This window comes from Podarcis bocagei, assembly GCF_964188305.1.
Source record: "Podarcis bocagei genome assembly, chromosome: 8".
Classification (NCBI taxonomy): Eukaryota; Metazoa; Chordata; class Lepidosauria; order Squamata; family Lacertidae; genus Podarcis; species Podarcis bocagei.
In genome coordinates this window covers 86,465,526-86,483,721 of record NC_138133.1, presented here as the reverse complement: position 1 = coordinate 86,483,721, position 18,196 = coordinate 86,465,526, and the positions used below count along the sequence as shown (strand labels likewise).

General features: G+C 42.5%; 1 protein-coding gene across 2 annotated transcripts in view; it reads left to right on the top strand.

Moving 5' to 3' along the window:
* The window catches only part of TRAPPC9 (trafficking protein particle complex subunit 9), a 298,285-nt gene that overhangs the window by 69,130 nt on the left and 210,959 nt on the right, over window positions 1-18,196 (top strand). For both annotated transcript variants that reach the window (XM_081204403.1, XM_081204404.1), the window contains exons 18-19: window positions 9,836-9,978; window positions 15,200-15,310. In XM_081204403.1, coding sequence (XP_081060529.1) covers window positions 9,836-9,978; window positions 15,200-15,310 — 254 coding nt within the window. The remainder of the gene's footprint in view (window positions 1-9,835; window positions 9,979-15,199; window positions 15,311-18,196) is intronic.

Genomic DNA, 18,196 nt, shown 5'->3' with positions numbered 1-18,196 from the left:
AATACTTTACATTTCTCCCTGTTAAAATTCATTTTGTTTGTTTTTGCCCAGTTCTCTAATCTGTCAAGGTCGTTTTGAAGTGTGATCCTGTCCTCTGGGGTGTTAGCCACCCCTCCCAGTTTGGTGTCATCTGCAAATTTGATCAGGATGCCCTTGAGTCCATCATCCAAGTCGTTGATAAAGATGTTAAATAAGACCGGGCCCAAGACAGAACCCTGTGGCACCCCACTAGTCAGAAGGTTGTTGCTTTGCGAGGAAATGCAGCATTTTTAAAAGACTATATGGAAGTAGATTTTGGTATTTTGCTGTCATACAATCAACTACTACATGAAGTAAGCACCATTGAGATTAGTGAGGCTTGCTACCAATGTAATTGGTACAGGATTGTAGTCTGAATCTTCTTCACAGCTCAGTATAGTTCGCACTAATTGGTGACTGCAGTGTTACACACACTGGCTGTGTTTGCGCATAAAACTCACTCATGGTTTAGTGCTAAGTGCATGAGGTTTCACGAACCCTAGGCAAAGCATCAAGCTTATAATAATACTCTTTTAAATATTAAATAAATAATTTTATTATTTATTCCCCACCTATCTGGCAGGGTTTCTCTCTCCAGTTCCGTCAAGTGTGGAGAATGACTAGTTTAGTTTTTGCTTTCAAGTAACCTCTCATGACTACATGCATACCCCATCTTTCCTCCAAGGAGGTCGAGGTGGTGCACATGGATCTCCCCCTCTCCATTTTATCCTCACAGAAGCCCTATGAAGTAGGCTGGGTTAAGAGACAATGGCCTTTCCAAGGTCACCCAGTGAGTTTCATGGCTGAGAAGGAATTTGAACCCTTGCCTCCTAGGACCTAGTCCAGTGCCCTAACTACTCCACCTCACTGGCTCTCTAAAACATGGTTTAGCTGTACAATGAAGCTGGGTGAAGTTTCACAGGAGATTAAGACCCTCTTCAGAGGAAAAACCCTCTACAGCTCTTTTTCTGAATTGCCCATCTCAAGCAACACTTGCAAATGCTTCCGTTGGCATGCTTAGATTTTTATTGGTAAATGTTGCGTGAAGTGGGTTCAGTGGCATGGAGTACCTTAGGCAAGTTCCGACTGGTTTGCCAGCTATGGCCATTCCTGGACAGAGGTGACCTAAGCCACAGTGACACATGCCTTGGTAACCTCCCATTTGGATTAGTGTGGTGTGGTTTCTGTGAGGCTGCCCTTGAAAATGGTTTGGAAGCTGCCATCAGTGCAGAACACAGCTGTCAGAATGTTGACTGGGGCAGCTAGCAGAGACCATCCTGTATAACATAGAACCCAAAGGATCTCCATTGATTGTTTGCTTCCTGGATGAATTTAAGGTGCTGGTGCTGCACTGTAAAGCCCTAAACATCTTAGAACCCAAATCTTGGAACCCAGGTATCTGGAAGAGGCCCTTCTCCAGTGTCCTTTGTGGTGGCACCCAAATTGCAGAATGCCCCCTCTTTTGGAATTTCATCATTAGGCTAAAGCAGTGTTTTTCAACCTTTTTTGGGCAAAGGCACACTTGTTTCATGAAAAAAATCACGAGGCACACCACCATTAGAAAATGTTAAAAAATTTAACTCTGTGCCTGTACTGACTGTATATAAAGTAATTCTCTTGAATAGGAATCAAATAAACACAAGTCAAATAAACACAAACACTTAACATCAGTGGTGGGATTCAAAAATTTTAGTAACTAGTTCCGACATTCAAGCATGGTTTAATATTTTTTTCTTTAATGGCAAACAAAAACGTTGCGGACTGTTCTCTGCTCAGCGGGGATCGATCCGCTGATCCCCGCTGAGCCGGCGGATGACAGCCCCGCTGCTCTCTATGGGGAATCGGATGAGAGCGGACCGCCTGTCCGCTCTCATCCGATCCCATCCGATCTGATCCCCACCCAGGATGGATGGAAAATAAGGTGGACACAGTCCGGCGCCCGCCTAGTGGGCGAAAATGTGACATTATTTTTTTAAAAAATCTTTTGAATTTTTCAATTTTTCCCACGGCACACCAGGCAACATCTCGCGGCACACTAGTGTGCCACGGAACAGTGGTTGAAAAACACTGGGCTAAAGATCTGTTCGCATGGCAATTTCTGCAGTTCTGGCTTTTTTGTTTTTGTTTGTACTGGACTTTTAATAATAATAATAATAATAATAATAATAATAATAATAATAATAATAATAATAATAATATTATTATTTATACCCCGCCCTCCCCGGCCGAGACTGGGCTCAGGGCGACTAACACCAAATATACAGTACATTAAAAACATAAAATCAAACGATTAGTTTAAAATACAATTAGAATCACTTTTAAAATCAAAATAAAATTAAGTAGGAACCCACAAATCATAACTGTAGGGGTAAGGAATTAAAAGTTCACCAGGCCCGGCTACTCGTGCTGGTCCCATATGGGCCAATAGAGAGAGCCAAAGAGGCCACTTACTTACAGGGTCCCATAGAAAGAAAGGGGACAGACTGGGCCTGGACCAAAGGCCTGGCGGAACGGCTCTGTCTTGCAGGCCCTGTGGAAATATGTCAAATCCTGCAGGGCCCTGATCTCTTGTGACAGAGCATTCCACCAGACTGGGGCCAGGGCTGAAAAGGCTCTGGCCCTGGTCGAGGCCAGTCTAACCTCCTTGAGGCCCGGGACCTCCAAAGTATTATTATTTGTGGACCGTAAGGTCCTCCATGGGGCATACCAGGAGAGGCGGTCCCGTACGTACGAGGGTCCTAGGCTGTATAGGGCTTTAAAGGTTAAAACCAGCACTTTGAACCTGATTCTGTATTCCACCGGGAGCCGGTGTAGCACTGGATGAATGTGGTCCCGTGGCAAGGACCTCGTAAGGAGCCTCGCTGCAGCGTTCTGCACCTGCTGGAGTTTCTGGGTCAGCTTCAAGGGCAACCCTGCCCTGCATAGAGCAAATTAGAATAATCAAGCCTGGAGGTGACTGTTGCATGGATCACTGTGGCCAGATCGGGGAGAGAAAGGTAAGGGACCAGCTGCTTAACATGGCGGAGGTGGACAAATGCCACCTTTGCCGCAGTTGCAACCTGCGCCTTCATAGAAAGGGAGGCGTTGAAGGCTACACCCAAACTCCTGACAGAAGGCGCTGGCACTAATTGAGCCCCTGCAAGAGATGGGAACTTTAATTCTGTTTAGCTCTTCACTGTCTGGAATTGTTCTTGTTTCGATTGCATTATAACAAACCATGGGGTCACATGATGAAGGGGATGCTAAAAGATGCTTAAATAAGTATAATCCCTGCATGTACACTTCAGGTTCTGGTTCTATAAATTAAGGGCATAATCTTCCCTGTGTTTTCTCCAAAGTCATTTACTCGTGGGGATTATGTGCATGTTGTGAGCTGAAACTGCCATTCATCAAATTAATCGTGTTTCTATAAATTGGTTCTACAGTGTATTTTAGATATATTTTAAGTGCTATGAATGGGCTTCTAGCTGTGAAGGGTGCATTAAGGTTAATGGACATTGCACAGTAAGATCATTGTTACTTTGCAGCAAATTTACCTCGCTGTAGGTGACCACTGCTTTGTGACACAGCTTGAAGTACCTCGAGAATAAGAGATACTGTATAAAAATGCAGTATTCTGCCCCCAACAACTTCTCATAGAAAGCTGCTAAGCCATTCATTGTTATTCTTTCCCCATGTCCAGACTAAAGTAATTCACTTTTTAAAAAATTCACATTTTTAAAGAACTCTTTGTGTGGGTCAGCAAATGTTGTCTCTTGCTGTATTCATGGTCTTCTATGACAACAAATTCATAGAATCAGAAGGGAAGGGAAGGGCCATTGGATGCACAAAGTAGCTCATGCTCTGAGATAGAAGTCTTACCACTTCTGTGTGCCTGCATCTTGCTATTAGAGCCATGCCCCAGGGATTCTTCAGGCTCTGAGGGCTGGCTCACTTAAAAAAGCTGTTTGAGCTAGCATATACCAGGCTCAACATGAACATGTGAGGATAAGAGAGTGTTGTGACTCTCCTCTTCTTCTTTGGCGATCACTCGTAGCCAAATAAGAATGTCTTCCATGAACACGGTCTTAACGGTGTGCCCGTAAGTGACTGTGGAGGCCAGTTCTGGATCCACATGTCCTTCCACAGTGGGGACATACTAGCTTTCCGGGAGGGAGTCGTTCATGGTGAGGGTTTGCCAAGCGTGCCTTCCTCTTAGTGTGTTTCTCCCTTTCGTCCTGAGTTTGAGTGTCTAAATGAGTGAGCTGATAAACAATAGTTATACAAATTCTGGAGGAGCTTAAAGGACCTGATCAGGAAACAAAAAAGTACCACAAGTATCTTCAAGAACCAGGAATGAGACCAAAGTGAGCTCAACAAATGACATTCTCTGGTGGTTCTAGGCTGCGACAGTCTTTATTTTAGAAAGTGCCTCCTCTTTGTAGATCAACAGGGCTTCTAGCAGGAATGACACTGAGAAGAGCGGTTTCTCTGTTCCCATATCTTTCTTTCTTACTTCGCCAGACCTTTATTAGGCATTACAAGTATAAAGGTAAAAGGACCCCTGACCATTAGGTCCAGTCGTGGCGCTCATCTCGCTTTATTGGCTGAGGGAGCCGGCGTACAGCTTCCGGGTCATGTGGCCAGCATGACTAAGCCGCTTCTGACGAACCAGAGCAGCGCATGGAAACACCATTTCCTTTCCCAATGGAGCAGTACCTATTTATCTACTTGCACTTTGACGTGCTTTTGAACTGCTAGGTTGGCAGGAGCAGGGACCGAGCAACGGGAGCTCATCCCGTTGCGGGGATTCGAACCGCCAACCTTCTGATCGGCAAGTCCTAGGCTCTGTGGTTTAACCCACAGCGCCACCCGCGTCCCTCTACAAGTATAGGCCATCATAAAACATTAGATAAAAAAATTTAAAATATATACAAATAATAGGTAGAATCTGATATTTCATTGTGCCGTGATGTTAGACTGCCCCCAAAATGGGAATAGCATACCTTTGTGTAGCTGAAAAGTACATCCACATTCAAAGAACATCCACAATGTTTATCATTTCTGGGGATGTTTAAATATCTGCCCTTGACTAATTCTGAGGGGGAAATGTTCAATCGGCCTAACATAAAGGTCCTGTGTTGGACTGGAATTATTAATTTTGAGATATATGTCACCCTGTTATCTGTTGTATTAAAACCATAGAATTTGGAAGAGCAAATTTTATTTACAGCTGACTCAATGTTTTGTTTTCAGTGTTCCTTAATCTGGTTTGAATATTGAGATAAATATATTGCTCACTTGAATTATACAAGAGTTCCAAGTCAATACCAATATATCTGATTTTGCTATGTAAGAGTTGGAAGCATCTGGATTTATAAGAGTCCTTAAGTAAGTCAGAGAGCAGACTCGAAGTTTGACAATGAAAATGGCAGTGCAACCAGGATTTTATAGTGCTAGCTCACACCCAATATCCCATCGTGTTTATACCTAGTTCTGCACACATCGTCTCATACTTGCTTGAACTTGGGAGCCCCAGGATACATCTCAATCAACTTGAGTGTATCTTATCTAAATCACTATTAGCTTGAAAAATCTGACTAGCAGCTGGTATAAGTTGGTTACCGTATTTTTCGCCCTATAGGACACACTTTTTCCCCTCCAAAAATGAAGGGGAAATGTGTGTGTGTCCTATGGGGTGAATGCAGGCTCTCGCTCTCCAGGCTTCAGGAGAGCCCCAGCGCCAGCCCCACAAGGTCGGGGGACAGAGGGAGGCGGAACGCCGCCATCCCGCTGTCTCCCGAAGTGGTTTGGAGGCTGACGGCGGGGAGACCCCGCCGCCAGCCCCGCAAGCTCCGGGGACAGTGGGGAGGCGCAGCGCGTCTCCCCGCTGTCCCCGGACCTGATCTGAAGGCGGGCGGCGGGGAGAAGAGCACTTCTCCCCGCTGCCTGCCCCGCAAGCTCCGGGGACAGCTGGGAGGCGCAGCGCGTCTCCCCGCTGTCCCCGGACCTGATCTGAAGGCAGGCGGCCTGGAGAAGAGCGCTTCTCCCCGCTGCCGGCCTCGCAAGCTCCAGGGACAGCTGGGAGGCGCAGTGCGTCTCCCCGCTGTCCCCGACCTGATCTGAAGGCGGGCTGCGGGGAGAAGAGCGCTTCTCCCCGCTGCCGGCCCCACAAGCGCCTGGGGGGGGGAAAATAATTTTTTTTCTTTATTTCCCCCCCCAAAAAAAAACCTTGATGCGTCCTATGGGCCAGTGCGTCCTATGGGGCGAAAAATACAGTACCTTTCTGAAAATAAAAGCGAGCTACTGCTGAGGAGGTACACTTTGCCTGTTTTATAGCACTTGTGCAATGGTTTGACCAACCTAAGTTGCTCTGGAATAAAATTATCTGTGCATCTTTACTTGCTGGATTTATTGTCCCCTTATTTCCCATTTCTCTAATTTCCGGGAATTACAGAAGACCAGAATTTTTGTGTTCTGCTACCATATCAGCTTTGCCAGGCTAGAAGCAGTAGAGTTCTGGCATCGATTGTATCTCAATTATTGTGACCACCTTCAATTTTTCCTTTGTATTTATAGTTTATTTCTTTTGTGTGTGAGATGCACCCTTTCAGGCAGATACTCGGACAATGCTCTGGTTGCGCCTTACCATAAAGTTTGATGGAAGTGGCATCACTGAGAAGAGAAGAGGGTTCTTATGGAAAGATGGCTTTCCTTTCCTGGTGCAGCTTCTGTGATTGGCGTCTCTTCCTCTTGCATAGAAGCTCAACAGGCTAATGCTGCTGAAGCAAAACAGGCTAATGAGCATCACTGTCCAGCTGCCCATCTTCACTCATCTCTCCACCTTTGGGGTGGAAATGAGGCAGAGTGGTTGCTTAACCACAATGGACCTGCAAGCTGCTAACTCCCATTGAGAGAGACAGAGGAAGTAGCTCTGCTACCCAGGAGCTGAGGCACATATTGGAGACCAACAAGTGTTTTTCTTTCTCTCCATCTGAAAGGGTTTCGCTCTGCTTTGCTTCAGGCCTCTCAACATGATTGAAAGACCTGAAAATAGGCCCTTCTGCTCATAAATCTGTTGATAAATGGATGACAGTTTAGGGGCTTCTTGCAAAGTAGACCTCAGTCCACAAAAGCTTATGTCATAATACATGTGTTAGATTTTAAGGTGCCACAGAACTCTTTGTTGTTTAAGTAGCCAAGGCATTTTCCATTTCAAGAAAGCTGAGCAAACATCCACATATGCTTACTTGTTAGCATATTTTTTCCTAATCCTTTGTGAAGATGCAAAAATGGTGCATGAAATCACTCAAATAGCAAAATTCCTGACTTCAAAACGAGAACTCCTAAGCATCTTGCATTAAAGTAACTTCAGGCAGTGAGTATGGAAAACTGCCTCTAATAGCTGTACTTTAAACACTGACAAATTACCGTATTTTTCGCCCTATAGGACGCACTTTTCCTCCTCCAAAAATGAAGGGGAAATCTGGGTGCATCCTATGGGGCGAATGCAGGCTTTTGCTGAAGCTTGGAGAGCGAGAGGGGTCGGTGCGCACCGACCCCTCTCGCTCTCCAGGCTTCAGGAAGACACCCGCAGCCTAGGCAGCCCTGTGGGAGGTCCCGCAGGGATGTCTAGGCTGCGGATAGCAGCCTGCTTCCCGGAGCGCCGGGCGCCCTGAAAGCAGAGCTCCCAGCGCTTCGGGAACACATCCGCAGTGTGGGGAGCCTTGCGGGAGGCCCCCGCAGGGCTCCCCACGCTACGGATAGCAGCCTGCTGCCCGGTGGGTGGGGCGCCCTGAAGCAGAGCGCCCCGCGCGCCGGGCAGACATCCGCAGTGTGGGCAGCCCTGCAGGAGTTCCCCGCAGGGCTCCCCACTCTGCGGATAGCAGCCTGCTGCCCGGCGGGCGGGGCGCCCTGAAGCAGAGCGCCCCTTGCGCCGGGCAGACATGGGCCAGCCCCACAAGCTCGGGGGACAGCAGGGAGGTGCAGCGCCGCCATCCCGCTGTTCCTCGACCTGGTTCGGTTTCCCCGACCTGCTTTTGGGGGAGAAATAAAGGGGAATTTTTTTTCCTTTATTCCCCCCCCCCAAAAAAAACTAGGTGCGTCCTATGGGATGGAGCGTCCTATGGGACGAAAAATACGGTACCTATGGACGTTCTGACGCATTTCCAGTAATTCAGTTTCTATTCCAAACACCAGCAAGTCATTCTAGTGCTCTGACACCTGCTGGCCTTCAAGGCAAGATGTCCCAGAGACATCTCTAGTCCTCAAAGCCCCAATATGATATTTTGAATGATTTAAGCAATGCTAGATTTTTAGTGGCAAACATGGGAATCTTAACCCCATGCGTTTGCCTGACATGCAAAGTTTTTGGGCTGGCTTATTTCTGGGTTGAACAGGTTCTCCCCTTTGGCACTGGTTGCTCCTGGCACTTTTAAATTATAGCCATGCCTTCTGGCAGCAATTTAAGTGGAAGACCAGATCTTGGCAACACCCATAGCTGGGCTGCGGGCTGCCAGTTTGAACAGGGAGCTGAGATGGAAGTGGGAAACATGCATATAGTGCAATACCCTTCTTACTTTAGTCTCAGCTGTGTTTTTCTAGTGGCACCTGGTGACCAAGGCAGATTCGCTGCCAAAAGATGTTTGCTGAAATCATTACTTGGGGCACAGTTTCAATTTTGCATTTCCCTTCTTTTGAAATTCAAACTCAGTGGTGATTTTAAGTGAGAGAAAAGCAGTGGACACTTTGGACTCAGTCAAGGGATGGGGAGAAGAAAGCCAAGCTACAAAGTTTGATGGTCTCCCTGAGGATGGTGCTGTGGAGCCCCAGATGTTTGCCCAAAGGCCTAGCACTAATGGAGCTGTTTTTTATGTAGGAGTTTCATTAAAAACACATCAACTTCAGCATTTGTTTTTGTTTCTTGGATTCTGCAATTGTTTCACTTTCTTTTTCTTCCATGTAGAAGAAAGCACTTCAAAGGAATTCAGTTTTGCTATTCAATCGGTTTTGTACAGGTTGCCCTGCATAACAGCAGGACATCATCAGTTTTGGGATATAGAACAAAAGAGTGAAATCTCTACTTTGCCACACTTTACGAAATATTATGTCACCAGCAAAAAAATAAAAAAAATATTTTCAATACTACAAGTTTGTCTTAAGCAATGTCAGCTTTCTTAAACTGCTGATTTTAACTCAGCATTTTGTTAACCTGGAAATGTTTGTAGGGTGTTTTTCTTTGTTTTTGAATGTATTGCCTAGTGATTATTTTCTAGACATGACATTAATGGTTGCACAAGGTTAGCTAAGTTACAACAGATATACCCATAAATTTCAAGGTAATCGTCTGTGAATGCAGGCTTATTCTTCCTTAGCTCTCTGGTGAAACAGTGCCACATTATTGTGAGCCAATGTCCTACTTTACCACAGGTGCTTAAAGCAGTAAAGTGCAGGAATGACACCAGTAGTTCCGAATTTGGTGCATAATGAAACAATTGCATGTCCCTGTTCATTTACCAAATGGAATCCATTCATAGTAAATCCCATTACCTAAAATATGGTTGTGTGAATTTGTTTTTAAATTGCATTTATAGGTGGTCTCCCCCCCCCCTTTTAAGGCAGATGTTATGATGTACCATAGCTGACTGTAATCTTTGAGATCATCCTGTTATATTTCCTAAAGCCCCTGTTGCATTTCCATCAGGGTAGCCAGAGCAGTATTGTTAGTGGAAGCACAAAGTGATACTTGGTGCTCAGCAATGGAAAGGTGATAGAAATCAACTGTATATTTTAGTATAGAAAAAAAGCAGATTTAAACTTTTTACTGTTGTTTTTGTAGACGCTGGAAGCCATCTTGAACTTCAAATACTCAGGAGGTCCAGGACATGTCGATGGCTATTACAGGAACTTGTCTCTGGGACTTCATGTAGATGTGGAGCCGTCTGTCTTCTTTACACGTGTTAGTACTCTGCCTGCAACAAGGTGTGTTATTTTTAAAAAGCTTACTTTTGTGTGGGAAGGGGGAAGGATTTCTCTATATAACATCAATATAATAGTAGTAGTAGCAGCAGCAATATTGGGACAGCAATCTTATTCCTGTAATATACCAAAGTAGATTACTATTAATTGAGAAATTGTTTCCTCTTGTGTGTTCTCAAGGGCCCCATGTATCTGTCCACAGCTAAAAGCTAATCAGCAAAAATGAAACGTTTTGTTTCCTTTTTTGAACCAGTATGCTTATAATTTCATACAAGTGACCCAGTGCATCTGAATTAAGTTGCCCTAATGACCTAAAAGTTGGCCAGTATACTGCCTTCCTACATGTTAATTTCCAATTTCATTAAAACCATGTTAAAGTTTAAAGAATACTTCGGGGCTTGCACAATTATCTATTTCTCCTCTTTTATTCATGTTACAATTAATCTTTGCTTTAAACAAGCTTTTTGTTCTTCTGCTCTCTCTATTATATCGGTATTATTATTATTATTATTATTATTATATTTCCTCTTAAAGTACTTAATAATTTTGTCACATAGTATTGTTTCTATCATAACGCACTCCACATTATATACCTGAGAATGGAGTTCAGTGAAAGTTAATGCTTTCATTGAGCCTACTTCAGCATTGTATTTTTGCATAATAGGTAGTGTTCAGCAGAAATACCAGCATATATAAATTCACTTAGGGTTGTACCCAGCACTGCATCAGTGAGGCATTCACTAGTGCAGTAGGACTTCCATTCCCATTCCCCACTGTGCACCCAGAAAAACAGGCTTCCCAACCCTCCAGAGCTGATTTTGAGGATGTGGCAGTTGGAAGGGAGAGAAGAGAAAGAAGAAGCTCTGTAACATGCACAGAAGTTTGTTGCACCAGCAGAGCTTCAGCAATGGATATGACCCTTAGTTTATAAGCTAAACTGTGATGCCATTCAGCAGCACACCTAGGCTCACAGTGTGTCGGAGATACAACCTTTTTGAAAATGAACAGCAACACAGTGAAAGTATGAAACAAAGCTCTCACTCTGTTTATTAGAAGAACTGCGCGTTGCTGCTTTGGATTATGGCATGAGCCATATAAAACCATGCTGTGTTTTGTTAGAGGTCAAGAAACCTCCTAAGTACTTTTGTTGAGCTAGGTCCAGAAATAATATGGATGCATAAATCTTTAGGTGGAGATATTGCCAGAATTGTCTATGGAGTTTTCTTGGCAGGGATACTGGAGTGGCTTGCCGGTTCCTGCTCCAGGTGGATCACGTTTAGTCAAAACTCTCCACTATGACCTGCCAGTCTTGGGTGGCCCTGCACAGCATAGCTCATAGCTTCTCTGAGTTATTCAAGCCCCTTCGCGAAGAGTCGGACAGGACTAAACAATTAAACAACAACATTGCCAGAATTCTTTTATGTTCCTTCATATTTTTTACAAACTGTGTTGCCACTGTACAAGTATTGATGTAAATGTGCATTTAAATACTCCTTTTTTATAGTGCTCATTATTTGTGGTTTTGGTGACATACAGTGTTCCTGCACTTCTACAAATTTCCCACTACTAATACAAATTGCATCTCATTCCTACACTTCATTGACACATAGGGACTCTCTGTCCACACATCTGTGAACTGGTGTTATTTAAAAAAACACACAGCTTGTTTCTCAGTTTATGATCCACAATGTCTGCTGATTGTAAGACTTGAGCACTGTAAATTATTAAACAAAGTATTATTTGTTTTTAACTAGTGTGATTAATTTTGCTTGAAATCACATATTTGTATAAGTTATGATCTACTTACGAATTTTTGCCTAGCTTTTAAAAAGTTGTTTACAGTATTTGCACCCTGGTTTTCCATATCTGTTTTCAAAGCAATTTACAAATAGTACTAAAGTGGCTTTTTAAAAAGATAATAATTGCAGATTGGAGAGATTAAGTAATCATATCATCAGTTTCGGAGTGGCTCTGCTAGAAAGTACTCATCCATCTTCTTCTTTGGAATCCATCTCTTAACTTGGGTGCATATGGTTAGATGGCCATCTGTCATGGATACTTTAGCTGAGATTCTTGAATTGCAGGGGGTTGAACTAGATGACCCTTGGGTCCCTTCCAACTCTAAGATTCTATGATTACCTTTCTGTCATGTTCTCACATTGCAGTTGTCAGTAGTCCACTTTAATGTATCCTGACCATTATTTCCCTATGTTCCCCCCTTTCCTGTCAGTCATAATACAAATCAGTGGACAATTTCAAAAATTGTATATTCCTAAGTACAGTGGTGCCCTGCAAGACGAATAATAATAATAATAATAATAATAATAATAATAATAATAATAAATTTTATTTATATCCCGCCCTCCCCAGCCGAAGCCGGGCTCAGGGCGGCTAACAACACTAAAATAGTGCCTCGCAAGACGGAAAACCCGCTAGACGAAAGGGTTTTCTGTTTTTGAGCTGCTTCGCAAGACAAATTTCCCTATGGGCTTGCTTCGCAAGACGAAAACATCTTGCAAGTGTTCCGATTTTTTTCCGCTCCCCCCTTTTTCTAAGCTGCTAAGCCGCTAATAGCCTTTTAGCCGCTAAGCCTTTAATAGCCGCTAATCCGCTAAACCGCTAATAGCGCTAATCCGCTAAGCCGCTAATAGGGTTGCTTCGCAAGACGAAAAAACCGCTAGACGAAGAGACTCGCGGAACGGATTATTTTCGTCTTGCGAGGCACCACTGTAATCTAACTGTGTTCAAGCCCTAGTTCTGCAATGTGATCCTGGTGATTGGACATAACCACCACACTTTAGGCTCTCTGTTTCGTATCTGCTTACCCTTCTTGAGTCTTGGTCTTCATCAGAGCCTGGAGACTCCTGTTCCACAGCACAGTGGCAAGGCCACAATACGGATACCTCATTAATTGCTGGGAACATCAACCTTGCCATGTGGAAATCCCTTGCAAATGACCGCAGTGCCTGTAGACAGACAGTCAGGCTATGCATCCAGCCACTCTTAACTCATCTCGCTAGTCCAGTTCCCAGGAATGCTCAACTCTCCTGTCTGCCTGTATTTCATTTTTAGCAAAAAATACACAGCCACTCTCTAGTTCTCACATGGAGATTTCCCTAAAAAAACCATTGAACTTTTCATAGAAACAGCCAGCATTCTGTAACAGAATCATTCCTTTCAGCAGTTACAGTGTTTATGACCATCCCATGACAGCATAGCAGGCTTAGACTCTTCCACCCGTGAAGAGTGGTGGAAGAACCTAACAGCAGAAGACAGCCGCTTCTCAGTTTATTTTTTTGTCATGCAGCATGGATATAATATACCTTCTATTGGTTTCATGCATTATGAAATAGAACATTTCTGCCTGTTGGGAAAAATTTGGCGGAGTTCAGCTGCTTCTCCTAATGCCAAAAATTCAACAAATCTGCCTCTTTCCAAACTGGAGCAGTCTGTCATTCGGTTCAGTTAAATTTTATGAGTTTCTATTTTAGCGTTGCTAATGAATAAAGCAATAGTAGTTGCCTGTCTCATCTCCTCTACTCAATTGAATTTAGTTTTTTTTTTCTCTCTCTTCCAGTGATGAATGCTTTATATATTCATTTGCTGATGAAATGTTTTTCAATGCTTGAAGATTTTATCAAGTTATGATAGCACTGTAATAGATTTTAATTCTTTAAAAAATGGTGCTTTCTCAAAATGACTTGAGTAAACCTAGAATGTGTCAGATATGCACATCTAGTGAAGAAGTATGGTTAAGGCAAATGGAGAATTAAAAAGTTTAAGGGCATTGTGTGACTCATTATCCAAGCACAGTTACTTATAACCCTGATACCAAATGCATGAGATCATACATCCATGCTATAGCCCTAATGATCTGGATTTAGGGCCATCAGCTAGTTACAAACACTGTTATTGTTTAGTCGTTTAGTCGTGTCCGACTCTTCATGACCCCATGAACCAGAGCACGCCAGGCACTCCTTTCTTCCACTACCTCCCACAGTTTGGTCAAACTCATGCTGGTAGCTTCGAGAACACTGTCCAACCATCTTGTCCTCTGTCGTCCCCTTCTCCTTGTGCCCTCAATCTTTCCCAACATCAGGGTCTTTTCCAGGGAGTCTTCTCTTCTCATGAGGTGGCCAAAGTCTTGGAGCCTCAGCTTCAGGATCTGTCCTTCCACTGAACACTCAGATCTGATTTCCTTAAGAATGGATAGGCTTGATCTTCTTGCAGTCCATGGGACTCTCAAGAGTCTCCTCCAGCACCATAATTCAAACAGTAGCAGATTAAAATTCATTCTTAAATTGTACATTCTTCCCTCTGATACTCTCACTGTTAGTTCAATAGGGTGATTTTTAACAAAATAAGAATTGCCTTAATGGATCCTAACAACCCAGCCCTTAATCTCACCCTAACAGATACCACTGGAGTAGAGATTCAGCCTGTTTTGTATGAGGTTGTACTCCCTTTGAGAAACATGGTTTGCAGTTTGGCAGTGCTCCTAAATACAGCTTTACATCTGGATGATCATGATGTGGCAGTGACCAGCAATGCTTTTGCTCAGTTTAGGCTAGTATACTGGCTGCACCCAGTCCTGATCCTGGCTACAGTGCCTTAGTTTCATCAATGTTGGATTACTGTAATGTGCTCTGCCTTTGGTTTGTGCATACTCCTTCTCCTCCAGCATAGCTGAGAGGATGAGTTCAGACACCTTAACTATGGGTTTCCATGCCTTTAATTGTGGATTCCCATGTTATCCACACCAGAAATGGCAGCTCGTGTTAACTATGGTTAGTTTAAACAAGCCAGCTAGAGAAATCAGTTTGAGCTGTTTTAAACTAACCATAGGTAACTTGAATCACAGTTTGAGTTTACAGATGACACAAGAAGCCACAGTTAACTAAAACTGAAGGCAAACATCTCCATGCTCATCTCAGTTGTGTGGGAGGAGGAAGAGAGCACCTGATACCTGAAGGAAGCTGACATCTCATTAAACCATAGTTTACTGTGATACTTGAATTTGAACAGTGACAGGGACATGATAACTAAAATGTTAAATAGTCACTGCTCTGAGAAGTGCTGAGATTTGCTGCAATGGAAAAAGAACACTGACTTGATCACAGACTGTTCCTTTCCTTTAATAATAACGATTAATGTTTTCCTGTTATCGTAACTCTGTGATGATTGTTAAAACCTCAACATTGTTTGTTTAAATCTCTTCAAACAGTACCCGCCAGTGCCATCTCCTCCTTGATGTCTTCAACTCAACAGAACATGAGCTCACAGTTAGTGCAAAGAACAATGAAGATCTAGTTTTGCATGCTGGGGAATGCCAGCGGTAAGTTCAGAGACAAAACACAGCTTCTTAGTTTCATCCCCTTCTTTCTTTCATGTCCTCCTGTATGCTACATCTCTGTCTCACCTTGAATGCAAGAAGCTCAGAGGCTCAGCAGTGCATGTGATTAATAAGTAGTCCCCTGTAAATATAATTGACTAGTTTGAGACATCTTAACTTGAAAGTTTTCTTAGCACAATTTACACATAGATGACATGTGTGGGGAAACAGAAAGAAATAGACATTTTGTTCATCACTTTTTTCAGTGTTCACAACAACTATATTTTGGATAAACTTTTTTTTTTAACCTTATTATTCAAATAAAGGCTGTTGCTGTATTTTAAATAATGTGTATGCAGTAGAAAAGCTCTAAATCACTGTCCTAAATCATAATTTTGTTTTATCAACTGTACAGTAGAACTTTATTCAATTACTTTCACTAGTGATCAATATTTTGAAAGAAGGGGGGAGGGAGTATAGGAGCCCTTGGGTACCTGTACAAAAAAAGCATAGTGGTCAGATAATGAATTGGCATATGCATATAGCAGAATATGAGAATACTTGATGGTACAAGTTTCACTGGCCATTTTGATGCACAAAGTGATAATTGAACTCCTGCCATTCTGGAGTTCAGGGCATTCTAAATCAAATGCTTGCTTAGAAGTCTCAGATATCAGAAACTAAAAATCGATGTTCAATTTAGTTTTCAGTGTGGTCCTGACTACTCTCTTTTTCTAGTAGCAATAAAGTCATGGATTTTCTTTCAGATTATGGCTGGATTTCTGAACTGAAGATTTCACACTTTGTAATCTCGATAGCGTCAGTTTTGCCGAGCAAATTCTACTCAAAAAGAATGTTTAGTTCTGTACTTCGGAGTGACTTTGATATGGTTTGGCAGGTATTTTAAAAAGTTATGAATTTAGTCAGTACCACCTTGGCAGTGCCTTGGTTTGTATTGACAGATGTGAAAATATTAAAATAGCTTTTTATGATAAAATAATATGTGGTCATCAATAGCGGTACATGTAGACCTACTTTTGGTAATTTATTATGCTTTGTTCTTGATCATCATACCATTAAAATCAAGTTTCATGAGAGTAATTTGTAATTCAAAGTGGAAAGTGTCACCTAAGCATTTAAATTCTACACACAGAATGTCTGGCATTGAATAGTCCTGAACTAACTCATTAGTGTGGAGATTTATCAAAGTGATGATCTCAGTAGATCGGTGTTATCATTTTTCTTTTGTGGTGCACCACAAGTGTTTCATGAATGTGTGGTAAACAGATTTCAGAGAGTACCTGGAAAAGACATTATACTTGATACTCATTAAAAAAAGGCTGTATCGTCTGACTTCCCATTGTATACTCAGATGCTGTAACATGATCCACACAAAATAAATGTATTTCCAAGTATAAAGAAACCATGTGAAAAACGCGTCTCCTAAAGCTGATGGCTTGCTTCACTTTTACCTGAATTGCTTTCACTTCTGTAAAATGATTTTTTTGTATAAAAACCTCCTCTATTCTGAGAAAATTTGTGGTGATGTAAAAGTTGAGATCAAGTAGGAGCACATTTTTCTGGAAAATGGTATAAAGTGAGAAGGATAGTATTTAGGAGAGGATGGGACTTTATGTATGTACCGTGAGCAGCATCAATAACCTTTTCCATAGTTCTGAGAAGGACATTATTCTTTGCGTATTTTTCAGTGGTGGGAGAGCATCAGGCATATCAAATGGCACTTTTGTGTGATTTAACAGCCTGTCAGATTTTCCCCCCTTTACTGAAGTGTAGCACTTACCTCTTTTTAAAAAGGCATTTTAAGATGCCATAGAAAATTTCCAGTTAATGGGATGCGCTGGGATCTTAACACTGAAGTAGAGTGTATTACACAATTCAAATGAGGTGACTCATTTGTTTGTGGTGGGGGGTATTGAGTGTCTTTTTCCTATTCAGCAGCTCCCTATTTGTCTCCCTATTTGGGTAGCTTAGAAAGTTTTCAAAAGATTTTTGGAGGGGATGGGGAAGAGGTTGCTGAAGAGGGAAAAACCTAACTGAAATGCCCATCATTGGGTTACCCATGAAATCTTGGGTATAGAAACTGACCAGTTTTTATGAACTTGGGTTCACCTGGCCAAATTAACATGGTTGCTGTTGGGACATTTCTACCTTTTTGTTAATATCTTCAAAGTGTCAGTGTGAAATATTCATTTGGCGTCCTCAGATCACTTCTGTAGTTTGCAGGACAATGTGAGTGCCCTTCTTGAAGATGTTTGTGGGTTCCATATGACTCTTCCCAGTTATTGGGATATTCTTAGGAGGCCTCCACTTAGGGTTCTGCACCTGTAGAAAGTATGTTCTGAAGCTGCATTGAGTGAAGACTTCTCTAGAATTGCAGCAATTAACTGGTTTCCTAGAAGTAACATTTTCCTGAGTACCATGTGTGGTGAATAAACATTAGGTAGCTTTCATACCCTGCTTATGAGCTTTAGGAGTTACCTGGCTGGCCGATGCTGAACTAGATAGGTCTTGTTGGGCGAAGTAAAGCAATGAGGAACTATAGTAACTTCAGCCCTACTTGCTGTCCTCATATAACTGATCTCTTCAGGGTCAGGACATCCTGCAATCCCACCAGTTTTGCAAGGCTTTGTTACCTTTATTCAATAAGTTGCTTATAGCTATTATTTAACTTCTGAATTGCCCAAGGCGATTTACAGACATACCTTTAAAAACAGCTGAAATAATTTTAAAAACAGCACAAGAATAGTTTTATAAGTAAAAGTACAGGTTCAAAAATAAACATCATAGGGTTAAAAATAAAATGAACCCTTAAGGCAGAGACCCTTCCATCTTACTGGAAAAGCTTGTTGAAACAAAAATGTTGTTGGT